The 27,644-nt window shown below is 40.1% G+C and overlaps 1 protein-coding gene across 4 annotated transcripts in view; it reads right to left on the bottom strand.

The window, feature by feature from the left end:
- mtss1 (MTSS I-BAR domain containing 1) overlaps window positions 1-27,644 on the bottom strand; it is a 103,191-nt gene that overhangs the window by 10,913 nt on the left and 64,634 nt on the right. For 3 of the 4 annotated variants that reach the window (XM_055011006.1, XM_055011005.1, XM_055011007.1), the window contains 5 exons: window positions 6,560-6,717; window positions 6,346-6,453; window positions 5,423-5,520; window positions 2,530-2,608; window positions 1,473-1,649 (listed from right to left, as the gene is read on the bottom strand). In XM_055011006.1, coding sequence (XP_054866981.1) covers window positions 1,473-1,649; window positions 2,530-2,608; window positions 5,423-5,520; window positions 6,346-6,453; window positions 6,560-6,717 — 620 coding nt within the window. The remainder of the gene's footprint in view (window positions 1-1,472; window positions 1,650-2,529; window positions 2,609-5,422; window positions 5,521-6,345; window positions 6,454-6,559; window positions 6,718-27,644) is intronic. The other variant, XM_023292069.3, reaches the window with a different exon arrangement.

The following is a 27,644-nucleotide window of genomic DNA, read 5'->3' on the forward strand; positions in this document are numbered from 1 at the left end:
TCTTTGAAGTGGAGTTGTTTGAATTACTTTTCGTATTTTATTAACAGTAAATGTTGGTGGGCAAGCCCCCAGTTTGGAGAGGCAAACAGATGGAAGACAAGCACTGCAATACTGTGAATACTGTGAAATGTAATTTAGCCACCAAAAAGAAGGCCATCTAAAAAAAACAAATCACCAGTTCAACTGTACACAACGTTTTGAGTATTTTTTTTTCAATTTTTTTACTGCTTTACCTTACACAGTGCATTCTGAAAAAGTGTTATCAATCTCTTCAAAACAACCAGACTCCTTTGACAAAAACAGTAAGCCTATGTCACAGAACACAGGAATTGCTGGTCTCCTGCTCTCTGATTATAGTGTATTAAAACATTAGTTTAGATCTAAACTAACAGGTTAAAACATTCTTCAGTTCTTTCTCAGAAAGGTCAGTCTGACTGCACAGTATGGTAATGAAAATACTTTAAGTAGGGTGTGTGTTCGTTTGTATTTCTCTGTGACTAAAATACATTCTCCTGCTGACCTCTTCCAAAGCGGTTAATTTCTTATCTTCTGTGCTGATAATCTCTCTGATTCTACGGTGGATGGTGGCTAGAAAGCCACCATCTACAGTAAGTAATCCACTGATTACTGATAAGTACCTCATCCAACCTGACTTTAAAAACTAACCCTTCAAAATGTCCTGTCGATTGCATATCTTTCCATTACCTATCTTATCTTACCATTTCTTTGAGAAAATGAAAACATATTTTCGAGTCTTGTTAAATAAAGTGTGTGAGCTAAGGTGGCTTTAGGGAAAGTGCATCAACAAATACTAATGTACGGGGCCATGGTTGTGTTTTGCTGATTTCTAAAAGAAAACACCCTCTACTGTTTGATGTAAGAAAAATAAATAATAAACCAATCACTAATGATATCTGCATCACTCCACTGGAATTAGGTATAATTTAGAGACTCCGGCCTAAAACCAGCAGCAGCTAAAATTTAAGAACAAACTAAATTCTCAGACATGTTCTGACAGACAAGAACAGTGTAACAAAAGAGTGAAAGATGCAGCACGACAAATACAGATTATAGATACAAAAAATCCATCAAAGACAGTACAGGTAAATCCAAAATCATAAATACACGTAACATGAACACTAACACACCACCTGTCACTGTGCTCATGAATACACACATATATAAAAGTTTTATGGTATGATGTCAAGAATTAGAAGTACCAACAAATTAAAATTTTATGGGATGAAATCAGCGCTATATTAATGATATTTAAACTTTCACCTGAAACATTTACAGTGGATGAAATCGGTGACATTAAAAGTGAATTTAAATGCAAAGGGTTTAAACTCAGTGCCACGCGTGAGCTGGTGGAAAACATGAAGAATATGAAAGATGGAACTGGAGACAAATGGAAAAAACACAGAACGGTGCTCGGGGTTGGGGCGAACGTAGTAGTTGGAGTTTTTTCTCACGGTGATAAAATCCCTGCGGCTAACATGGCGGCTCTGTGCAGGGTGATGGCCATGGGCAGTTGCGTTATAGTGGCGACCATGGCGGCCCTGACGACCGAGGCGAGAGGGGGAGTTCCCTTCGCTGAGAGACCGCCCACTTTCATCACAGCCAATCAGCAAATAGGGGGAAGAGCAGCGCTACACAGAGGAAAGAGTTAGAGTGGTGTATGTGTTCATGTGCTTCTGTTATCGTCAGGATTAAAGGCTTTTATTTTGTAGAGTTTAATTTTTAAGTCTGGGGAGAGTTAGCTGAAGGATGGTGTGTGTGTGTGTGTGTGGTGGTGTGAGAATGTTATATTTGAATGAAAAGAATCTTAAGGATCCAAAAAATAATTAAATAGAATTTCTATTTTAGTGGAATTTAAGTTTAAAAGCACAACTTTACTGCGTTGGGTTGCAATTAGACATTGTGACAGTTGGTCAGCATATGGCCAAAAGTATGCGGACAACCAGGGGTGATAATTAAACACATGACTGAGTATGAAATTGATACTTTAACAGCTTCCAGTGTCGGAGGCTGCATCTGTGCTTCCATTCAACTATAAGAACATTACTAAGGTTTAACACTGATGTTGGGCAAAATGGGATAAGTTGTTGGATAGAGTTGAGGTCAAGGCAGGTCAGTTAAACTGTGCCAGACAAAACCAGAAAGAAGCTCTTTTGGACCTGGATTTGTGCACACTGGGACTGCAATGTTTAAACATGAGTAGGTAAACTGCTGCAAATAATTTGTAAATATGTGGTCGAAAATATCTTTGTAAGATAGAACGTAAAGTTTCAGCAGGACCCTGGACTGAAAGGAAACAACTGAATGTGGACAGCAGTGACCATGCACTTTAGGCCATATGAGGTTGAAGGAAGGTTTAAAGGTAATCTCAAGAGCTGAGATAATGGCAGATTTAGTTTCAAGTGTTTCAGATGGTAAAAAGTGGTCTAAATCTAAGATAATCTGTATGTGCGTGTGTGTGTGTGTGTGTGTGTGTGTGTGTGTGTGTGTGTGTGTGTGTGTGTGTGTTACCTGGATGTGTACTGCATCCACAGTGCAGCTGATGGAGTCCAGGGAGGGAACGTGTCTCACTGATCCATACTGGTAGTTGCTATGAAACCACAAACACTACAATTAAGAACCAACAGCCCAAACACAGAGGCTACTAAACAGATGAGAAGGTCGAGTTTGAGTGGAATGTCAAAATCAAATATTAAAGAAAGAAATGTGATTGCAAACCCTTGGCAAAACACTGAAACTCTGGACCCATTGTAATCTTGAACTATTCTGATTTTGGCCATTCCACATTTACACTAAGAACACTAGCAACACGAACCAATGCTTTTTTTTTTTTTTTAGAGCTTGAACATTTGAAAAATATGTTTTGTTCTGCTAAACTGCTAATCAAACAAAAGATGAAAATTTTAGATGTTAAACTTTGACTAAATAAAATACAGTCTAAACCTAATCAAGGACAATCAAAACAAGATCATGAAATAGACCACTTGACATCAGCTTTCAATAGTTGACAGTTTTCAGTACTTGTTACATTATTACATCGAGGTTGATACCAATAGAAGAGAACAGAATACAAAAGAATATCTTTTATTATCATTACACTGTGCAACAAAATTAAGCAGCAATGCTGTCAGTGCATTCACACAACCAGACATTTTTAAAAGTACAATAGCAAATGTGTAAATAAAAATATAACATCTAGCATAACATCTAGTAAGAAAAAATATGTACAAATGTATCTATTAAACCAGTGGCATAGCTTTTTCCTTTAAAACATAGCTCATTTGGCATATTAGGAATTACAAAACAGTAGTGTAACTGATGTTGCACTTCTGGATATTGTGCAATAATAAAGTATGGCATAAGTAGTGCAAAAATTACATACGAGTTACAGTTGTATGTAAACATATGCAAACATGTATAGTTTCAGTAAGCAAAAAACATTTTAAAAAATAAATAAATGCAGGTGCATATGGGAGTAGTTAAGTTGCTAGTAGGAAATCAGGGCCAAGTAGTTAGTGTGGCTGTTTGACAGAGGTTCACTTCTCTTATGGCTCTAGGATAGAAGCTCTTTTTCAGTCTGTTTGTCTGAGATTTGATGGACCTGAAGCATCCACCTGAGTGTAGTGGCTTAAACAGATGTTGTCCACAATGAGATTGGTCATTAAGAATGTCTGCTGCTCTACTGAGGCAGCGAGAGCTGAACAAGTCCTCTAGAGAAGGACTTGTGGAGGACTCTCCTTTGCGTTCAGCTGGCAAACCACACAATAATACAGTAAGTCAACACACTCTCGATAGGGCAGTGGTAAAAGGACACTGGCAGCATCTTCTGCAGGTTGCTTTTTCTGACCGAAATGAATGATGATGTTAGAGTTATGGTTGGGGACACAGTCACAGTGAGCAGAAAATGAGGCTCAGCATACAGCCCTGTGGGGAGCCTGTGCAGAGCGTGATAATGGAGGAGAGGTGGTTACCAATTCTGATCGTCTGGGAGCGGTTGGTTAGAAAGTCCTTGATCCAGTGCCAGGTGGACAGTGAACATCTTAGTTCACTCAGTTTAGTGGCCAGTCTGCTGGGGATGGCATTGTTGAAGCCAGAGCTAAAGTCTATGAAAAGCATCCTCACATAGCTCCCCTGGTGTTCAAAGAGGGTCAGTGCAGAGTAAGGAGCAGTGGCGATGGCGTCCTCTGTAAACCTGTTGGCTCTGTAAGCAAACTGGTATGGGTTGAAGGTAGGTGAGCGCTGGCTTTGATTGTTCAGCCTTCTTGGTAGGGGGATAATTGTTCAAGATTTCAGGCAGGGTGGGATGATGGCTGTAGACAGGAACAGACTGAAGATTTTTGTAAAGGCCGCAGGCAGCTGATCTGCACATTCTTTCAGTATCCTTCCTGTCACACCATCCAGGAAGCAGCTTTCCTTGGATTTACTGCTCTGAGCACTCCTTACCTCATGCTGCTGCACAGTGAGGCTGTGGCTGCTGAATGTGTGGTGTCTGTGCCGCTGTTTTTACTTCAGTTTAGTTCCTGTGCCAGTGAGAAGTCACCATCAGCAGTCATGAGGTTGTCGTCTTGTAGTTGGTGATGTCCTGGATGTCCTGCCACAACCTGCTGGAGGTCATTGTTACTGAAGTGGTCTTCAGTCTTCCTCCTGTAGGCAGCTTCAGCATTTCTGATGCCTCTCTTCAGATTGGCTCTAGCAGCATTGTATAAAGCCCTGTTACCAGACCTGAAGGCATGTTACTGTCACAGTTCCTACCTAGTCCCCCTTCCTGCCTTCTTCTCTCCCCTCTTCTCCTTCTCTTTCTCTCTCTCCTTTTCTCCTCCTCGTCTTCTCCCTTCCTCTCCCTCATTTCTACCTGCTTCTGTCTCTTTTTCTCCCCCTCCCGGTACCTGTTACCTTCAGGGCAACTTTGGGAATAAGTGAGTAAAGCGAAGTTTCCGTTATGAGTAGAATGCAACAGTCCTATCCGAGGTTATTTGCAGAGATCAGTAGTTGCAGTTTAGTTTGTCTATTTTGTTGGTGATGGATCTGGCGTTTGTGAGAAAAATACTGGGTAGCAGCGGTTTGTGTGGTTGTTTCCTCAGTCTTGTTGTCTCGAAAAGAGGCCCCTTAGAAGAGAGGTGAAAGATCACCAAGAACCCAAAAGTCCAGTTGCTTTTTACCGAAACTCCAGCAATTGTTTTCCTGTTTCTATTGAAACTGTCACTTATAAAATGTGCCATAAAAATAGAGTTTCAAGGTTTAAATAGAAAGTATGGTGTAGTACATGCAGTGGTGTTGGTTATTAACATAGGAACAAAGCAGAAAAAATATAACAAAGCAGATATGCAGATTGACATTATTAGAAATGTTGTTAGCTGAAGGACAGTATGTAAAAAACACATATCAGCAGTGGTGTGTGTGTTACCTGCTGATGCTGCTCTTCCTGGACAATGTGTTACTCGGAGAAGCTGGAGGTGTCTGATAAGTGTAGGTGAAATCAGAACCTTTCAGATCCAAAATCACCTGAGAAACAAACATGCAATAAAATGACAACGTTGGTGGCTTTATGCTTCTATGTCTTCCCTCTTTTTTCTCTCCAAACTACTTGGTGTTCCAAGGTCAATTAGCTCCTACTAAAGACATTAGGCTCTATCAGACTGAAATAAAGAGCATTGCTTTTGCTTCCATGCTGTACTACATTCTAGCTAATGTATAAGTCTTTGCATCAAGATAAGCCTTAAAATAATATTCTTCTTTACTTGAATATAATGTAAATGCCCCACTGGCTGACTATCTGCCCATATCAATAGGCAGTACAACTTGCCAATCTTACCCAAAACCTCACATGTAGCACTCCAGCAAGACTGAAGTTGATTTTATCTGCATCTGCTGTTTTCTGTGAGTGGAGCATTTTCAATGCCAATATTACAGTCAATCATGTACATTTAATTATGCCAAATCACTATCATGTTTGTGCAAGCCATTAAATAGGCTCAACAATTTTCTAGAACAACTGGGCATTCGAACAGGAGGAGAAAGTAGACTTAGTGGCACTAGACTCAGCAGCAGACAAATACATATTTGTTGCTCTATTGAGTAATACAAATATAACAATATGTGGAATAGAATCAAAATTTGTATAGATTTTGGGCAAAAATAGACCTCTTCGGCAGGTAGTGATAAGTCATGCTTTAGATAGAGACGTAAGATCTTGTCTTGACATTTGCTAACAGTAAAAGTATAAAAATTCACCTGACATAACCTGTTGTTATGAGCAGTACAGCTAAAATTTAACTTGTGGGTTGAGGGTGGCACTAGAGATTAGGATGGAGAAAAAGTGCAGGGTACCTGCTCGCTGGCCGATGGGAGTTGATTAGGTTCAGCTGTCAGGTTGGTCAGATCTTCCAGAATAGTCTGCAGGTGGGTCACTTCACCGAGCATGTTGATCTCGTGGTCCTACAAACACATTGATGATTAGTGCTGATATCCCAGTTTAGCAGACCACAAAGGCTGGAATTGTCCTGTACTGATGGATTTAACTCATCAAATGCTAATCACTGACCAGCACAGGCTTCAGCATGCTGACAAAACTGCAGAAACGAGCTCTTTCCTCTATCAGCGCTCTGCACACAGCTCGTTTCTCAGTCTCTTCCAGGATAGCATATCGCACATTGACGTCCTGCAGCGCACAGTCTAGCTGGCCCCGAGCTTCATCTTTCCCTGCAGAAAAACACACACAGGTGATGTTAACACACAAGGAATAAACATTGAGTTGAAGGAAATAAAAACAAGTATCAGTGTAAAACAAGATCCAGGTAGCAGTTTGTATTAATGCCATTACTTCTGTGAAAACACAAACAGGTAGCAACATCTCCAACTTTCTCATATTTTAATTGCCTGAAATGTTAGTCATAGTTGATACAAAAGACTATTAAGTTTAGATTTTTATCATACAGTATCCGTTGTTTTTCACAGATCAAAAATGTTAAAACAGTCACCATTTTCTCTGGGAATCATCATCAATGTGTTCAGGCTTATGTCACCACATCTGAAGTGAATATGATCAACTTGCTAAGAATGGTACATCAAAGTGTAAAAAAAATGTCAATTTCCTGATGCCACAAGGTGGCGCTATGACTGTGAATGTATAGAACCACATGAATGTTGTCAGGGCCGGACTCTGATCATACATTTCAGGCAGTTTGGAGCATGTTCAGCAGACTTAGACACCACTTCCTGTTTCATGGTGAAGGATCACTATTTCTGGGGGTCGCCATGGCCATGCCCTTTGACTTTTGCAGAGCATTTTGATAAAAAAAAATTGTTCCGGAGCGAATGTTGCATATGCTGGCTAAATTTGAGGTCTCTCGGACTTACCCCCGATGAGTTATTAATCTCAAAAAATTTACAGCTAATTCAAGATGGCCGACTTCCTTTTGGGTTTACAGTATGGCTGTGATTGACTTTTTCGTGTGTCCTGATGTGCTGCATATGCCTACAAAATTTTGTAGCTGTAGATCAAACATCGTGGCAGTTGGCCTAATGACCATATTTTCAATTTTGTAGGGGGCGCTAAGCAGTTGGCCTAATGACCACTTTTTCAATTTTGCAGGGGGCGCTATGGAGCCATTTTGCCACACACATGCGCAACTCCCATAAAATAGCAAATTTCTCGCCGGTCCTGATGTGTGTGCAAAGTTTCACGCATGTTGGGGTATGTTTAGGCCGCCAAATTTGAGTTTCAAAAGACGGGAAAAGAGTGAAGAATAATAATAAGAAACCAATGCATTTCAATAGGGTCTTCACACCTTTGGTGCTCGGACCCTAAATATGACAATAGAAACAGAAATAATTTCTTAAGCTGATTCCTGATGAAACAACATCCAAAAAGTATTATTTTGCCTCATGCAGCTGCCACTTTGTGGTCTCAAGCAATGCCCCTCCTATATGACTGTTTACACAACCCAAGTAACGGCCAATCAGCGCTAAATGTTGAATAGTTTACTTTTAATTAAACATATGTAAAACTTAAAATAACAAAGGCATTTCAGCAAAAATTTTTCCACCTACATTTTCAATTTTACTGATGCATATCTGTTCCTAATATCTGCTATTGGTGTTCTTGATTACTACAGTAATCGTATTTGTATCAGCCCTGAAAAAAAACATATAATTTGACCCCTAATGGAAACCACAACACAACTTCTCAAGACCAACATCATGTCATGGATTCACAATGACCAAAGGTGGGACGTCCAAGTGAACTGCAATACAATTCACAGTTTCTCAGGTCAGCAGAAAAGATTAAACAAACCTGGAGAACAAACTGAATTGAGTTGATGTTGTTAAAAAAAAAATCTAAAGAAGTGAGACAACTTACAAAACTAAGGGAGCAACTTAAGTAAAACCCTTATTCGCTGTTAATATTACATAACAATGTTTACATTTGGGAATAATCAGCAGAACTACAACACGCACTGTGTTACCCAGATGCCACCAGCAGGAGTCAGGACAACACAGTTAATATAAGAGCAGTGTAGACAACAGACACACACTGCTGAGTTTTTTGTGCTGTCTGACCTGTCTTTCTGTCTGTGCTAAATACCAGCATGTGAAATGTAAGAAACTGCAGGGGAATGTGGGTTTTTCTACAGAAAGATCTGACTCACTTGCACATATCAGAATCAGCTTTATATCTCAAAAACGTTCATCATGTCTTCTTATTAATGCAACAATTTTGAGTTCTTATTTTCAGACATAAGTTGCATAGATAGATGTTGACTACCTTGACATGTTTGGGCGAACGCTCTCGCCTTCTTCAGAAGTGTCTCACTGACAGCATGTGATGTGTCAACCAGCAGATTTTGACTGCTGGCATTTGAGGAATGCCCAGCAGAGCCGCCAGATTCACCGGGCCAACCACGCCCATGCCGTAATGGCATGACGTGGTGAGCCCAATGGATCCAACCGCCCTACCAGGCATGTCGCAACCCCTGCCGCCCTATTTTTTCTGGAGTAGGGTATCCTACTCCAGAAAAAATAGGGCAGTGGGGGTTGCTGGAGTTGGCTTTATTATCAGCTTTATTATCCAATTTTGTGTTTGTGGAACTTGACTCCACTTTTTTCATTGCTCTCAATGTACCTACACAGGAACAGACATAACACCTAAGAACAAGGACAGCAAGGCTGAACAAATAAAGGTAAAGAGCAGATGGGATTTTTACGCACAAAGGTATGTGATTAAAGGGCACACACAACAAATATATTTGTATGTAAAAATATTTACAAGAAGCTCTAATTATCAACAATATAAAGAAAAACAGACAAGTCAGTTAGTCCTATTGTAGCGGAACGTGTAGAAATGATAGAAACTACACTTTATGATTAAAATTGCACTCCTCAATTTAAGGCAAGTCTCAAAGAGACTTTGATTAAAATTAAGTTGATCAGTCTCATTCTGAAAGTCAGTTCTAAAAGCCCAAGTTACATTCTTCATAAAGCCAAGTTTTCAAAAGCCCCAAAACAAAACTAAACCAAAACAAAACAATAAACCTAAAACTAAAAACCAAAACTTAGTTTTATTCCAGTAACTTTCCTCTATATAGAAAGCTTTGTAGCCAAATGAAAATCAGCATCTAACCGATCATGGATGTGTTCCTCCCAAGGGGTGGTGTTAAGCTTCACTGTCCAGGAGAGGTCAGAGGCCAGATACCTTTATAACTTACTCTTAGTTCATTTCTTAAATGCAGAATTCCAGTTGAACAATATTTATGATCATCACAGATCTGAAATAACATTGAATAAATGATTAAAATGAGACCAAACACAATACGTTTATCTCATATGGTTCCTGAGATAATAATAAAATGTGTAAATGTAAGTATAAACTTACAAATTGTAGACTTTAGGCTACATGAAGGTAAACTTATAACATGGTTAAACATAAAAGCATATATATTCAATAATAATAAAAAGAAGACATAGGGAGAATATATTCTTAGAGTAAAAAGTCTCTCAGTGTCTTTTATGGCTGTGGTCTGTGACAGAGAGAGAGAGGAGGGGTGTTGGTGTCTTGTTTGTTGTTCTCCACAAACACTTCAGATTCCACGTGTTCTTCTTCCATCCTGGTCCTGATCAACCTGGTATCAGAGACTGAATCCAGATCGTCATTCTGCTGATGATGCAGTTCTTTAATGTTCTGATTTAAACTGTTCTATTCACTTCTGTGTAGAAAGTTCTCTGTGTTAGGTTGGGAGATCAGAAGGTCAGAATGCCAATCCTGCAGAGGTGTGGTTTTCCTCACAGTTGACACTTTATGACACTTATCAGATTCTAGTGGAGGTAGGAGGCATCCTGTTGTCTCCAAAAGTGCCGTGAGGGTCCTTTAGTAGTAAACATCCGATCAGCAGATGTTCCATTTGGAGGTGAGTTTTGGGTTAGCTGTCTCCTGAAATGGTGTCTTACCAAATTTGTAGCTATGGGAGAGGGCCTTTGGATCTTTGTGTGTTGCTCTGGATTGTTCTGCTCCTTAGTACGCTACACTATGTTGCTACCTAAATGATCAAATATTGAATGGATGGACATGGAGTGCATGATTATGTATGGAGTGTATGAATGTGCTGCAAAAACATTTATATAGTAAATACATAATATGCAGAATTTATATTAACAGTGCATGATCATATGTAATGCTGTATACAAAGTTGTGCATTTAAACTGTGAAAATATAATCTGTAATACAAAAAAGTGAAGTTTTCCGTGTGAAATATTTCTCGCAATTCCTTCATAATTTCATGCCAGTAAAGCATCTGAGAAACTGTAGAGAGGGAAAATAATTCTGTCTCTGATGTGATTTGCTACATTGTTTTCTAGACTCCACTAGCAGCATGTGAATCAGACCAGTCTCGTTGCATTAGTCAGTTCTGAAAACAGCACATGACAAACCATAAAACACAATTTACCACTCCAAAAAACTACACTCCTTCTTAGACAGAAACAGTCGTTACAAAGCCTACCAGGGGACGTTAGAACTGACGGAATTGGAGTGAACTGAATGAACCTCATTGTCTTTGTACAATAAAGAACAACAAAACTCTGTTAGGTTCATCTCTGGTAATTAAAACTAACAATCCGCAACTAAAAACAGACACAGAAACAGAATAAATAAAAACAGTGACAGAACAAATGAAATTTCCAATGCAGACTAATTCATAATGATATTTTGTGCGTCTTCATCACATGTCAAAACAACCCTCTACAATTAGGCAGATATTTACACCATGTCCCTGCATTGCAAGACTCTCTCCCTACACTAGCAGGATAACTCTAAAGAGAACGCCCTGCATCATTACCACCACTGAGATGTGACTGAGCAGGTCCCTTAATCTGCAGCTGCTTCAGTGAAAAAAAATCGACTGTATTTAGAATGAGGCTGTATCCTGAAGACAATTTTGCTGGTAAAATCAGATTCGGCTGTCTACTAGAAAAACCTGCCATTTGGATTTGTCAGAATAATGAGCTGGACAGCACATATCTTCTACCTTCTCCTAACTTATTTCATTTCAACCAAATTAATAAAAACTAACAAATGTTGCAAGAACAGGGCCTTTATTTCCTTTCTCTAAGGACAATGCTATTTAATATTTGGATAGCCTGAAACCTCAGCCTGCCTCGGTCGCCCCAGTCAGCATGGACTTCACAGTGACTGTGGCTACATGCTGAAAACATTATTTCTATAACACCGTGGAGTCGCTCACTTCCATCAGCACTGTAGCTACGTCACACAGGTTACCCACAAGGCGACATTCCTTAAAAGTAAACACAACGAGAGCTGAACTCCACCTCAGGTTTCAGCTTCTCTTTTTAGAGTGTAGCACATGCCATCACATGGAGAAACAAATCAAAGAGTCTGAATCGAATCAGGGATCGAATCATCGACTTGCTCTACAAAACTACTGAATCCTGAAAGATTGTGCTACATTGTGAAAATTATTTTGCAATGTTAAATATTTTAAAAGTCGCTGTCAATACATAGGGATCTCAGAACTGCCAGGTCATCATTGTAAATGAGAAACTGTTCTCAACTGATCTTACCTGGCAAAATAAAGAATAAATAAAAAACTACAGCTGGTTACATCTCCTCTGAGTCAAAGCAACTCCCACAAACTCAAAAACTATCACACATCACACTGACAAGCTGTACTACAGCCAAAGCCTCATAAATAACACCAATTCCTACTTAAAAATCTCAGTGGCACAGAAGGCCTTAAGTCTGGGTTATGTTTTCCTACGAATGAGCCGTGCGGAAATCCACGTGAGAGACAGTGTGTGACTTTATATTCCGTGTAGTGTCTGCTCCCAAACTGCAGGGGGCAGTGTATCTAAACATACGTCTACCTAGTCTACTCTAGTACTAAACTAGAGTAGAAGAAGTTTCACGTTGTTTACACCACTTACAACATGGCATTTTACCGATTAGGTGCATTTCAGCAGTTAGTTTTAATTTCACACCATGAATTGTTCATAACCCCTTTGTCACGGTGATCTCTGTGTGATGAATCGTATAAGTGCCTATATTTCTAGACTTCAGCTACGAGTAGGTCCAGGTCCTCTGCCATGTTTTCCACGTGGCTCTGTCCGTGTAGTTAGAAAAATTTGGAAGTGTATGACGCAGAAACGGCCGCTCAAGGGGGTGTGGCTGCTAAAATGATGTAATTTGTCCGCACGGAGCTGCACGGACCTTGTGGATGCGGCAAGCATTAAAACAAGTTTTAGGTTTCCACGTTACACTTCTGTAAGTTGCAAAATGGACTGTGATTTGCTGTCAGTTAGCTGTGACTTAACTATATCCAGCGTGTACCTACACGTTACACATATATAAGGTGAACACAGGGAAACTTTTCCCCTGACTTCAGCAGATGGATGTGAAAATAGCCTTCTAGTGTCAAACACACATACGCACATACATCCTTTTGAAGCACAAACAACCAAGTGAAGCAGCAAAATGCAAAGCACATTACTGCCTGAGGGCATACTTTAAATTTCAAATCACTTGAAACTATTTTTACATAAAATTTACCATCAGCATAAATAAAATTAGTTTCAGAATATTTTTGGGTTCTTGAACACTCCACAGTGAGTAAAAATGTGATAGGAGCAAAAAATGCCTGAAGTCCAAAACAGTTTGGACTTCAGTGGTTTAAATGTCAGGATCATGTTTTCAAACCATGTGGGGAGACACTGACAGAACTGAGTTTTAACTGTGAGCAAGTTTTCAGACCTGCAGGTAGAGAAGACAGACAGAGCTCTGACCTGAGACCACCCAGCTGTGAAAACACATGATGAATATAAAAATAAGTCTGAAGGTTGAAAAGAGAGCACAGATCTTCACCAACACAAAGGAGTTTAAATACAACATTTTCAGTGTGTCGTGTACTAATTTAATAAGGTACTTGGTACCTTCATCCTGTGATACTGTATACTTCCACTTCCTTTTCTGACTCATTGAATGGTTTTTCTTTATTTTCAGGACTATTTACATTGTAGATTCTCACTGAAGGCATCAAAACTATGAATGAACACATGTGGAATTATGTAGTAATTATGTAATAATAATACACAGACACTGTGACAGGGTACATAGAGAAGTGTATTGAGCATGTCACAATCACCAAAACCCTATCTACACGCGCTAACCACAAACCGTGGATGTCAGCTGAGGTCCGTGCATGTCTGAGAGCGAGGGACACAGGCTTCCATTCTGGAGGTGGAACAGCTCTCAGAGCAGCTCGGGCGGAGCTCTCCAAGGCCATTAGGAAAGCCAAGCAACAGTATGCACAGAAGGTAGAAAATCACTTCTGTGGTACGAGAGACACCAGGCACATGTGGCAGGGGATCCAGGCCCTGACAGACTATAAAACCTCCCCAGTGGCCATAGATAGTGACACCAGCCTTCCTGACAGACTGAACCACTTCTTTGTATGGTTCGAGGCTAGCAACCACATACCAGCCCAGAAGGCCCCTCCTCCCCCAGGTGAACAGGCACTCCACCTTCATCGAGCTGATGTGAGGAGGACCTTCTCCAGAGTCAGTGCACGGAAAGCTGCAGGCCCAGACAATATACCAGGGCATGTGTTGAGAGACTGCGCTGATCAGCTAGTAGAACTCTTCACAGACATTTTTAACATCTCTCTAGACCAGGCAGTGGTCCCTACCAGCTTCAAAAGAACCACTGTCATCCCTGTGCCCAAGAAGTCAGCTGTCACGTGCCTAAATGACTACCGCCCAATAGCACTGACCCCCATTGTGATGAAGTGCTTCGAGCATTTAGTCATGAAGCACATCAAGTCTGTCCTTCCTGCTTCTCTTGACCCTCTACAATTTGTCTATCGCCCCAACCAATCCACCGACGACGCCATATCCTTTATTCTACACTCTGTCCTCTCACACCTGGACTCCCCAAATACATATGCCAGAATGCTTTTCATAGACATTTGTTCAGCATTTAATACAATAATCCCCCAGCAGCTGGTAAATAAACTCTCCATGTTAGGTCTTAACACCTTCCTCTGCAACTGGACCCTGGATTTCCTGTCCCGGAGACCACAGTGTGTACGTGTGGGCAGCAGAATGTCAAGCACCATCACGCTGAGCACCGGTGCCCCCCAGGGATGCATGCTCAGCCCCCTTCTGTTCACACTGCTCAACCACGACTGCGCAGCCGAGACAGACTCCAACGTCATCATCAAGTTTGCTGATGACACCACAGTGCTGGGCCTTATCAGCAACAACGATGAGACGACCTACAGAGCAGGAGCGGAATGCCTGGTAGGATGGTGCAGCAATAACAACCTGACCCTGAATGTGGCCACAACTAAAGAGCTGGTGGTCGACATCAGGAGGCCACCGGCTGACCACCGTCCACTAAACATCAACGGTTCCACGGTAGAGAGGGTCAAGAGTACTAAATTCCTGTGGGTGCACATCACCGATGACCTCAGCTCATCTCTCCACACCAACTCCACAGTGAAGAAGTTTACAATTTATAAGTTTATTCTTATGTTTACACCTTTTATTATTATCTCAGGAACTATATGAGGTAAACATATTGTGTTTGGTGTCATTTTAATCATTTATTCAATGTTATTTCAGATCTGTGATCACAATAAATATTGAACAATTGGAATTCTACATTTAAGAAATGAACTAAGAGTAAATTTTAAAGGTATTTGGCCTCTGACCTCTCCTGGACAGTGAAGCTAACACCACCCCTTGGGAGGAACACATCCATGACTGGTTAGATGCTGATTTTCACTTGGCTCCAAAACTTTCTATATAGAGGAAAGTAACTGGAATGCAAGTTAGTTCAGTTTTTTTCTTTTTCTTTTGGGCTTTCTTGGGTTTTAGTTTTAGCTTTTGTTTTGGCTTTTTGACTGTAACCCGGGCTTTTAGAAATATCAGCTTGGGCTTGTAACTGAGCTTTTAAGAATGGGATTGTAACGAAGGATCTTAGAAAAATGCAACTCTTAGAAGAATGTAACTGGACTTAAGAACTACCTAAGAACTACAATAGCGCAAATATTTTCTTGATAACTATGAGCTTCGACTCCTAGTGTTTTTACTTTGGCACACTTTTGCAATGCAAACCTGCCAAAGTTCTTCTTGTCTCTGCGTTCCTGAATCAACTCATCCAGCAGATCATCACAGCTACACATCCTGCAGCGGCATCCCTCTCACTACTACAAAGGCTACGCAAGTATCACTTTCCTTCTGCTAAACGGGTGAATTTACAAATTACAACTGGTTTTCCAATTCCAAATTCTAAATTCATCACCTTTTCTACCAAATGCTTCCAGTGACGATCACAGTTCATTAGTTTATTAATCTGCATTTATTCATTAATTTTTTCATTGTCGATTGTTGTCATGTCATTGTTGTTTATTGTTTGTTCAAAGAATTAGTTAATAAATGTTTGTGTATAATTATCATCGGTTCTATCGTGTATTTCTTTGTTTTGGGAACTGGAAGTCAATGAAATCAGAGTTTATCACTTTCAGAATGAGACCGATCAACTTAATTTTAATCAAAGTCTCTTTGAGACTTAGCTTAAATTGATAATTAAATTGATAATCCAGCGTCTTTGAGTTTTTGGAAAAGCGCTTTATAAATAAAATTTATTATTATAATTTCCTCAGGCAAGCTGAGGATGGTGCCCCTAAATTAATGAGTGCAATTTTAATCACAAAGTGTAGTTTCTATCATTTCTACACGTTCTGCTACACATGACCACGTAGTGGCCCGCTGAAGTTCGAGTGCTGTCATGTGGCAATGTTGTGGCCCGCTAGTGACCACCCACCATGCGTGCGAGTTTCAGATGCGGCACATTTACGTGCGGGAAAATCCCATCTAGTGGACATGTACCTTTAGTAGTGTTTTTTTTGCAGCTATTTCAATCAGTCAATCCAAGTTTATTTGTATAGCCCTTTACAACAGCCCAAAGGGTGACCAAAGTGCTATTTGACCATAAAGGCCTGATTCACGCAGTCTCCTCTGAACAGATGATGTAGAGATGTGTCTGCAACTAGAACTCTGTGTGACATTTATCCGGGTTCTAACCTGAGGTGCAATTAACTTACGTTTTCTGAGGCTGGTGACACAGATGATATTATTCTCAGCAGCAGAGGTGACTCTTGACCTTCCTTTCCTGGGACAGTCCTCATGTGAGCCAGTTTTGTCGTAGCATGTGATGGTTTTTGCGACTGCACTTGGGGATACATTTAAAGTTTTTGCAATTTTCTGGACTGACTGACCTTCAATTCTTAATGTAATGATGGACTGTCTGAGTCTCTTTACTTAGCTGATTGGTTCTTGCCATAATATGGATTCTAACAGTTGTCAAATAGGACTGTCAACTCTGTACCGACCTGATTTCTACACAACACAACTGATGGTCCCAACCCCATTAAGAAGGCAAGAAGTTCCACAAATTAACCTTAGCAAGGCACACTTTGTAGAAAATACAGATTTTTGATGTGGACATTATATACAAGTTTTTTGTGTTTATTTTTCTGTACTTTTTTCTGTAATTTAACTAGTTATCATCTCTAATATATTAAATGGGGATGTTAAAACACTTGACATTTTCCAAATATCTGAGCATTATCGTTGACACAAACCCGTCTTTCAAAAATCAAGTCAGTAGGGTAATCAGCAGGTAGGACCAGAGCATCTACTAGAGGTGATTTGGTAATTCAGTTCAGAAAGACAGCAATTTGTTAATCGGCTTTCTCATTTAAAACTGTAAACAAAAACAAAAAATGGAATTCCATCCCCACAAACATTAAAGATTCAGGAAGCGTTACGGTATTTATAGTCAGCCTCGAAGTTTGGCTCAAGTCAGCACAAAATAGTCACAACCAGTGATTATCTTTTATTTACTGCAATTACTAATATTAATAATTAGCTCACACTGATGGCCTTCAACATTTTGTGCTGTTTTATGAAGTGTATTTATTGCTATGTGGTGGTTCTATTTTTCTGTATCTCCTCTGGGACAACAGATGCAAATTTGCTTCTATAAACTTTGGTGCAATTATTATTAATTATGCACTGTCCCTGTAAAACATAACAGGGAAAATCAGCAAAATATCAGTGAAAAAACAGTTTTTCAATCCTTAACATACATGCTATTTCTTTCAAATGAAAGCAATTATATGTGTAAAAAATACAGTGTTCACTGATTTAAATACAGTACCAAAAAAATGCAAATTTTACAGTGAATCACTGTAGAAGAAAAAATTATCGTTTATCAAATTAAAATACTGATTTTTGATGTGGAATATATTTACAGTTTTGGCCGTTTTTTGGGTTGGCTGTTTTTACAGTTTTTTACATTCTTTTTGTAGTTATAAATTAATAAATTTATTCTTCTGTGATAACCATGTAATGAGTACTTTTACTTTTGAGACTTGTTACATTTTATTATGCACTTCTCATCTTATGAACTGATGGGCTCATCTGTTCACCAGATTTCTGTTCTACCGTTAGCAAATTTTGAGATACTCTTCTAGCAAACATGGCACAAACAAAACCTGTGTCTGACTTCAACAGAAAGAAAAAGGCAGAGAAAACAGAGACACAGACTGTAAATATTGTGAAAAACACTGAGTTTCCAGTCAAACACACACACTACAGGCTTTGTGCTACTAAACACAGCCTGTTCACTCAGGTGGTGTGGGGGAAGACCGAGGACAATTTCCACATTGCTAGCAGAAGCTCAGTGTCAGTGTGCTGTTAGTCTGATGTTGGGCCTCTGTGGAAACACACATACAGACTGCATATTTTCAGACTGTTTCCATAAGACTCTGGCTCACCACCCACAAAAACACAAAGACCTGAACTCAGAAGCTCCATCCGACACAGAGTCAACTCATTCCCTGTGTTAAATTTGAAACAGTTCTCATGGAGCTAATTCTCACCAGCTGGGAAATCTACTGTAAGAAACATATCATGCTTGTTTTCAAACAGACTTTTTGCATCATAGTATGAAAGTTAACCATCACTTTCTGGCTTGGAGTCAGACAAATGTAACCCAGCAAGTAATGCAGCCTCAAGGGGGCAGAAGCCAGTGTCTTCCTTATGCCTGTCCCAAGCCCGGATAACTGCAGAGAGTTATGGCAGGAAGGGCATCTCATGTAAAACGCATGCCAAATCAAATATGCAAGTCAATCCTACGACTTCCATACTGGATCAGTCAAGCCCAAGTTAACAACAACTGCCATCAGTGCTGTTGACCCACAAGGGTGTCAGTGGAAATTGGGCTACTGTTGGTCGATGAAGGGGAGAAGGGAAAGCATGATTGTAAGCAGAGAGAGAAGAAGAAAGTCAGGAGTCTAGGACTGAGAGTGGGGACTTTGAATGTTGGAACTATAACAGGACAAGCTAGAGAGTTAGTTGACATGATGCAGAGGAGGAAGGTGGATATACTGTGTGTTCAGGACATTAGGTGGAAAGGTAGCAAGGCTAGAAGTTTAGGAGCAGGGTTCAACCTGTTTTATCATGGCATAGATAGGAAGAGAAATGAAGTAGAAGATATCTTGAGCATGCTGTTATCTGGTGTATCTGCCATGTCCTAGTGATGCTCGCAGCTGTCAGAAATTAATCTGCTGTCCCAGGAGATGCTATCCCTGCCTCCATGAGGGCTCCTGTCCAACCCCTGTCCTGCTGATACTGAACCCCATGCTGAGTTTCACAACAGCGGTACTCTGGTTGTTCATTGACATCCGCTCTGTTGAGCTACTACTCTACACCTTCCACTGCAAATCTCTCAACATCTCCCACCGCATCATGTCATGTCCCGTTCAGAAGCCTTGTACAGCAAGATGTGACACATATTAAACCTCAAAGATTATGATGTACACTACCATGCTTTTAGCCAAGTCAGACGTAACATGAACCTCTAATTTAGCAGAACATTAGGATTCTGGGGCTGATATTATGGTACGGGGAAGCCAGTGAGTAGGTACATAGGTCCAAATTCAGATTCTACATAGTCAAAAATGTATGATTTGACACCAAGATCATTCAAATGGGACAAGTCTCTGCAACTTTATTGCAAAATGCATCTTGAAAAATGGCCGCCATCTTGAATTTTTAGGTGGCTAATGGGTTTGATCAAAAGAGCAATCTACAAGGATTATGTGTGCCAATTGTGGCTGCTTGTTTAAGGAAGGAAACAATTCTCCTGAAATTTGCAGTTATCTGCTCTACTATCAGCAAAATAGCCTACGCAACTCTATTGGTGTCTCAAAACATATTAAAGAAAAACATCAATTTTTTAATGTTTTTAAAAACTAACCTGTCTCACGACGGTCTAAACCCAGCTCATGTTCCCTATTAGTGGGTAACCAATCCAACACGGTGAATTCTGCTTCACAATGATGGGAAGAGTCGACATCAAGGATCATTAAACGGAACTATATTATTGTTACATGTATAAATACCAGAATGTGTTGTTAGCACTTAACTAATGAACAATAAATTCAAATTTGGATTCAAAACAGAAATTGAAATCTAAAGTTGAAATATAACTTACCAAAAAATTTGATACGGTCAAAAAATGTTTAACACTTAAACAAGGTATGGCATGGTAGGCCATCTGAGCTCCCGGAGTATGTTAGGAATGTTCTGAAGGTAAGAAGAGTGTCAGAGTGATGAGTGAATCTAGACATTGAAAGTGTGATGTTTAATGCTGTTAGTGGTTATGCCCCACAGGTCGGATGTGAGCTAGAAGAGAAGGAGAAATTGTGGAGGGAGTTTGATGAAGTGATACAGAGTATCTCCAGAAGTGAGAGAATGGTGATTGGTGCAGACTTTAATGAACATGTTGATACAGGCAACAGAGGTAACAAGGAAGTGATGGGTAGGTTTGGTGTCCAGGATGGGATCGCAGGACAGATGGTGGTAGACTTTGCAAAAAGGATGGAAACGGCTGTAGTGAATACTTTCTTCCAGAAGAGGCTGGAATATAGGGTGACTTATAAGAGTGGAGGTAGGAGCACACAGGTAGACCACATCTTGTATAGACAGTGTAATCTAAAAGAGATCAGTGAGTGCAAAGTAGTGGTGGGTGAGAGTGTAGCCAGGCAGCATAGGATGGCGGTGTGTAGGATGACTCTGGTGTTAAGGGAGGGGAAAAAGGAAGAGTATCATGTGGATTTCAGGGAGGAGTTCAGACACGCTCTCAGTGGTCAGGAGGTGCTTCCAGATGACTGGACAACTACAGCTAATGTAATCAGGGAGACAAGTATGAAAGTACTTGGTTTGTCATCTGGAAGAAAAGTAGATAAGACTTAGGGTGCTTTCACACTTACGTCTTTTAGTCCGCTTAAAGCGGACTGGAGTCCGCAACACCTGCAAGTACGGTTCGTTTGGGCTGATGTGAAAGCATACCAGATTTTTTTGGTTCGGACTAACGAACCGCACCGAGACCACTTTCGGGAGGCGGTCTCGGTCCGCTTCTATGTGAACTCCAGTTCGGTTCGCTCCTGGTGAGAACACAAACCTGTCTCCATTCGGACCGGCTTGATGGCGCAGCAGACTTTTTGGTCTACGGGAGCTTCCGTAGCAACCTGCACAGGGAATTTTGGTTCAGCTTTTGGAGCATCGCCCGCTTTCTCTGATAACGTCTTGCAATGCGTCTTATCCATGCCAAAAACGACTGTATAATGTTCTCGTACCGAATGCGAGCTTCATGCTGAAACAACAGCAGTATTTGTGCTTGCTGCATAAAGCAATAACACGAATATATGGCAACAAGAACGAACAGGAGAGCATAGTTCATTGTTTACGAATAAACCGCGGTCCATGAAATAAACACAGCCTGTTCTTTTCTTCCAGGATTTTTCCCTCTTCACATGCTGCGCCAATCAGCGTACACCTACGTCATCGTAAACGCCTTGTTTTGTAAACAGCGCCGCCAAACGACTGGGGGGAGATATAACATTAATTGGAGTAGGTTCAACTGCGAAAACACTGGTGTGAATGCGAACCGAACCAGTTGAAAACAGCAACATTGTAACAACTTTTGGGTCCAAACGAACCACTCTAGCGGACTAACAGGTGTGAAAGCACCCTCAGTGGTGGAATGAGTTCAAATTCACTTTTATTGTGTCCTTTGGAGAAATTTGTCTTGGACATAGGCTAAAAGCAGACCACACTACTAAAACACAAAATATGCAACATATAGTCCTAGACATGTAAATAAATAAGTTACAATAATTTAAAAAAACTAAAATACATTGAGTTAGGAAGGACAGGTGTGCATACAGTGAAAGACGTTAGCCAAGAAGAAGTGGGATTGAAGAGAGTAGACAGGAGTACAGGGAGATGCAGCATAAGGTGAAAGCAGAGGTGGCAAAGACCAAACAAACGGTGTACGATGACTTTATTGCTAGGTTGGACAGTGAGGAGGGAGAGACTGATTTATACAGGTTGGTGAGATAAGAGATGGGAAGGACATGCAGCAGCTTAAGGTGATTAAGGATAGTGATGGAAATGTACTGACAGGTGCCAAAAATGTGGTGGGAAGATGGAAAGAGTACTTTGAGGAGTTGAAGAATGAGGAAAATGAGAGAGAATGAAGAGTAGAAGAGATGACCAGGAAATAGCAAAGGTTAGTAAGGGTGAAGTGGGGAGGGCATTGAAAAGGATAAAGAGTGGAAAGGCAGTTGGTCCTGATGATATACCTGCGGAGGTATGGAAGAGTCTATGAGAGGTGGCAGTAGAGGTTCTGACTAGGTTGTTCAACAAGCTCGGAGAGTAGAAGATGCCTGAGGAATGGAGGTGAAGTGTGCTGGTGCTGCTGTTTACGAACAAGGGAGATGTGCAGAGTTGTGGCAACTACAGAGGAAAAAAGGTGATGAGCCATTCAATGAAGTTATGGGAAAGAGTAGTGGAAGTTAGACTAAGGGCAGAAGTGAGCGTTTGTGAGCAGCAATATAGTCCCATGCCAAGATAGAGTACTATAGATGCAGTGTTTGCTTGAGGATGTTGATAGAGAAGTACAGAGAAGGTCAGAGGGAGCTGTATTGTGTCTTTGTAGATCTAGAGAAAACCAAGAGAGGAACTGTGGTGTTTTATGAGGAAGACTGTATGTTAGAGTGGTGCAGTACATATATGAGGGCTGTAAGACAGTGGTGAGGTGTGCTGTAGGTGTGACAGAGCAGTTCAAGGTGGAGATGGGACTGTATCAAGGATCAGCTCTGAGCCTTTCTTGTTCACTGTGGTGATGGACAGGGTAACAGATGAGGTCAGACAGGACTCTCCATGGACTATGATGTTTGCAGATGACATTGTGATCTGTAGTGAGAGCAGGGAGCAGGTGGAGGAAAATCTAGAGAGGTGGAGGTATGTCCTGGAAAGGAGAGGAATTAAGGTTAGTCACAGCAAGTCAGAACACGTGTGAATGAAAGGGACCTTAGAGGAAGGGTGAGGTTATAGGGCGTAAAGATAAAGAGGTCGGGTGAGGTTATAGGAGATGCTGAGTTTTGAACTGCCAGTCAGGAGGCCTAGAGCAAGACCAAAGAGGAGGTATATAGATGTAGCGAAAGAGGATATGAATTCATTCATGTGAACGAAGAGGATCCAGAGAATAAAGTTAGATGGAGGCAGATGTTTTGCTGTGGTGACCCCTGAAGGGAAAAGCCCTTGAGGCTTCGTCACTGTAGCTCTTGACTACAATTTCCAGTGATCACCTGTCAGTCAAAAGGTGCAGTTAACTAGTTCTACATGAATTACAGTGGCCATCTTCTCAGATGTGTCTCATTAATGTGTTATTATTTGTGGACAAAAATGGAGCTCTATGAGAGAGAAGAATTAGCTGAATCAGGCTTTGGATACTATGACAATACTTGTTAGGGACCAGTTGTTTTGGTCTTTCAATGGAATTTGCTGACTAACCACCAGCATTATTCTTTAAGGCATATGGAATAACTGATCTTGAACACAATTAGATTTTTTACAATATGTTCATTATAGTCACAAATAAAGGTATTGTTGCTAAAAGTACTAATGGAGGTGACACTGACTTGTGTTTCAGGTAGCACATTTTTTCTCTGATGATCTAAAAAATGCTGTTTAAGATTTGGACAGGCATGCTATATTTTTAAATTTTATTACATCATTCATCAGAACTGGACACTGTAAAACAAATAACGGTCAGAATTTCAACTTTCCAGCTATTCTTCTGTGAGGTGCCGTTCAGTCAGGAACGCTAATCTGAGCTTAAACTTCTGACATTTCATCAAAATTACTTTATTACCTACATGTGTCTTTTAAAAGCTAACCAAAAGCAAACCATTTGCATGAAACAGGTTTTGTTAAAAACTAAAAAATTCTGTTCTCTTCCGTGTAACCATAGGACTATGAGTGACTAAACTGTGACCAGTAGGTATGTGGCAAAAATTCTGAGATTTCTGGACTGAACTGTTTGCTGAGTTTATACAGAGCAGGCATGTGGCAAACAAGGTTTAAGGAGCAAAGCACACACAGTATGTAGCATCACCGTTGTAAAGTTTGTAAAATGAATAATCAAAGGAATTCAGCATTTGCTTTTTCAATTCTATCTATATACAGCACAAAATATATGTTTGAGTTCTACTTCAAATTATCAAACTTTCCTGAAAATTTTTTATGAATGATGATTCAATTAAAATTTATTTTAAATGAAACTTAAAACACCATAAATGTGGAACAGTATCTGTGTTTCTTAACCCCAGATTTAAAGTTTGTCCTTTCCTTCATCTGTGACAGTACATAGTAAACCTGTATACTTGCAAATTTCTATTGAAATCTGACATGAATTAGCCTCGCATTCTTCCTGGACCAAAATTTTGATCCAGGTTAAAAACAACTGAAACAACACCTATTAAAATCTTCTTAAATGACCATTTCCCAGAGTTTGAATGCACTTATAGTTTTATTATTAATGCTCTGTTCAGTTACAGATGATGACAAACAGTTTGCAATGTTACGCAGTGCTGCATCAATCAATTTCAAGATGCTGCTATCAACCTCTTACTCATCTAACAGTCAAGACCAGCTGTGTCAAATGCTACTGATGTCATCAATGTGAGATGTTTCTGTGACGCTTTCTGAGGCAGGTCTAGACATGAAGTAGCTGTATTCACAAACTACATGAAAATTTAAAGGAGAACAATTTACAAATTTCACCTCCCTGAACCTCCCTGCTGCTCACACCTTCTCCACCTGTTCTTTCTTCTCACCTTTTTCAATGTCTCTGGCCGTTTCTCAATACGCATACTTGTCCGTACTTGCGTTCTCGCGTACTCGTGAAACGTCATCAGTCAGAGACCAAGTACTGTTCCAATTCAAAGAACGCATCTGACTGAGAACGGAAGTAATACCTGGATGTGTTCTCGCTCTGCCCACATTATCGAGACTGCATCAGACCAGACTTGTGTGGACTTGAGGCAGCCAAATAATCCATAATGCATTTCGCGCCGACCAGCAGGAAAGGTCGAAGAGGAAACTTTCAGAGGTAACAGAAGTTTTTTTGGGAACACTACTGTTATTATGATACAAAATGTAGTTTTCAGATTATTTCAGGGGAGAAAGTAGTTGTGTAAATGTCAAAAATGTGGTCATTTTATCAAGATAAAGCCTGATTAAAAATTTACTGCAACGGTTTCAGAGATGTGAGCATCCAGGTTAGATTGCTATAACCGGATGGTCAGCCTCACTGTAGCCGCTGAAAGCAGCCTTGTGTCGGCAAGACTTTTTGAAATCTGCCGCTGGCTCTGACGGTTCCATAGCGGTTAAACGGGGATATTAGTAGTTTTACATCCATCTAATGGTCACACTTTGGCCTCATGGTGTATTTTTTTTATTGTTCAGAGAAAAATAGGCTTGAAAGAATTCAAATATTCATAACAATATTGTTCATGTTTTACTCGCTCGCTGACTGTGTACTTCTGAATTATTGTCTGTCTTCATTACCCGTAGTACAACTTTGTTCTACTCTTATGACTGTTTCTGTGCATTAAAAATAACATTTAATAATATTTTATTGAAGGAACATCGTAAGAAACTCAGATCCTCACTGACTGCTGGGAAATTCCACAGACAGAACATCAGCAGCTCCATCTTCAGCATCTGGACCAGCAGGATGCTGTTCATGGAAACTGAAGGACAGAAAATGCTGAAATGTATTGAAGCATTTTGCAATTAAGTATTATTCAACTGTGTTCAAACATGGATTAAATTGTTGAAGCCAGAAGTAAATGTTCCTCTAACATCAGAAATGTTTGATCAGATGCTGCTGATGTTTGAAAAGGTTTCTGTTTTATTACCTGACAGGCAGAAGAAGAGCTCACCTGTAGGGGCTCACCTGTATTCAGGTTCTGAGTAAAGCAGCTGACATGAAATATTCTCTCATTAATTCCTAATGATGTTCAGAGCATACAGAAGTCCTGGTGATCCCATTAAAGTGTAGTGATGTTTGTATATCTGTCAGACTATAAACCTCTGGATGTTGGAGGACAAACATCAGGTATTTATGTAGAATGTAGACTCATGTATTTTAGTCATGTTAATAGTAAAACTGTAAACCATCCATCCCTGTTGATGACGTGTCCTCGTGAAGGTTTAATATTTTTTCAGTAATCAGTTTCTGAAAAGTTTTTGTGGATAGAACTGATAGAACTGAGAATGGGACGGTTTAGTTCAACTGCATCACAAACTACAGCTGTCAATAAATCAGCAGCTCTAAAACATTTTTTAAAAATGATTTATAACGATCTTACAAACCTGAATATATACACACAGTAACTGTTTTCATATTAAAACGTGAACATGCAAGGCTGTGTTATTATATCTGTTCCACTTCGTTGTTGTCATGGTAAAAATAACCGGAGCAGATGAACTGAGGCGGTGACGTCATCAAGTACGCTGGTGTTCCGATTGCACTTTAGCCTCAATGCGTTCTCGCGTTCTCGGGAGTCCGCACTTCGGAGTCGTATTCGCAAGTCCGTTCTCGCAAAGTACGCGAGTATGGAGTTGCGTACTTAGAATTGAGAAACGGCCACTGCTTTTTATCCCCTTCTCCCTTTCAATACTTTTGGAGGGGAGTGTATATTTACTTTTCTCTTTCTTCTCTTTAGAGACCCCTCTGCTCCTCCTCTCAATACTATCCTTTATAAACAGTAACCACAATAGAGTCATAGAGAGAATGACTTCAACTCATCCCTCTTATCATTATCCACCTCTTTTCAGTACAGCCACAGTGAGGAGATGTCTATTATCAATCTTGTCATCCTTCTATGCACTTTATTGCTTCTTCATCCATGTTTATACTCAAGTCATCGCTCTGCACAGGTCTAAACCTAAGATATGACTACCACCAGCATCTCTAACATCTAACTCAACTGGTGCTGCTAAATTAAAAACCAGAACCCAATGCAGCACATCCTTCAAATACCTCAAGACAAGCTTCACATAAATGAAAAAACTGCACAAATTCACCACAAATTGCCATGCCAGCACAGAAGGAATGCAACAGTTTTCTTGCTTTTTCATATCTCAGATTATAACTGCAATTTCTGAAATTTACTAGATTGCTTTAAGAGGAACTTGACATAACAGCAATTTTTTCTAGAGTTGATAGATAATATGAATTTAAACTTTAAGATTCCAGTCTACAGTGTTTATTGTAGTTATGCACATTAAGTAAAATCAAGTTTGCTGAAATCCCAACCAAAAACCATACAACCTTTACTACTATTGTAAGCACTACTAAGTAAGGTAAAGTTTGCCTGGTTGATATGCTGTCATTAGACCAAATTCCTATTGTCAATTTAAACTCACTGAATTTATACAACATTCACTGAATGTTTCCTACGAGTCAGCTCCATACTGACTGATACCAAGTCGACGCTGTGGCTGCTTTTTATTCAAAAGTTGAGTGTAAACTTTATGAACAGCAGTCTGTATCAGTTCAACAACAAACATGGCAGATCATCAGCTAACGTGTCTGCTTTGTATTCCTCGTGCTGGAATCGTCATTTGGTTTAGTTCTATTTTCAGAAATCATATAAATATAAAACACACTGGTCTGCTCTGAAGCGGTTCTT

The sequence above is a fragment of the Amphiprion ocellaris genome, chromosome 5, assembly GCF_022539595.1.
Source record: "Amphiprion ocellaris isolate individual 3 ecotype Okinawa chromosome 5, ASM2253959v1, whole genome shotgun sequence".
Lineage (NCBI taxonomy): Eukaryota > Metazoa > Chordata > Actinopteri > Pomacentridae > Amphiprion > Amphiprion ocellaris.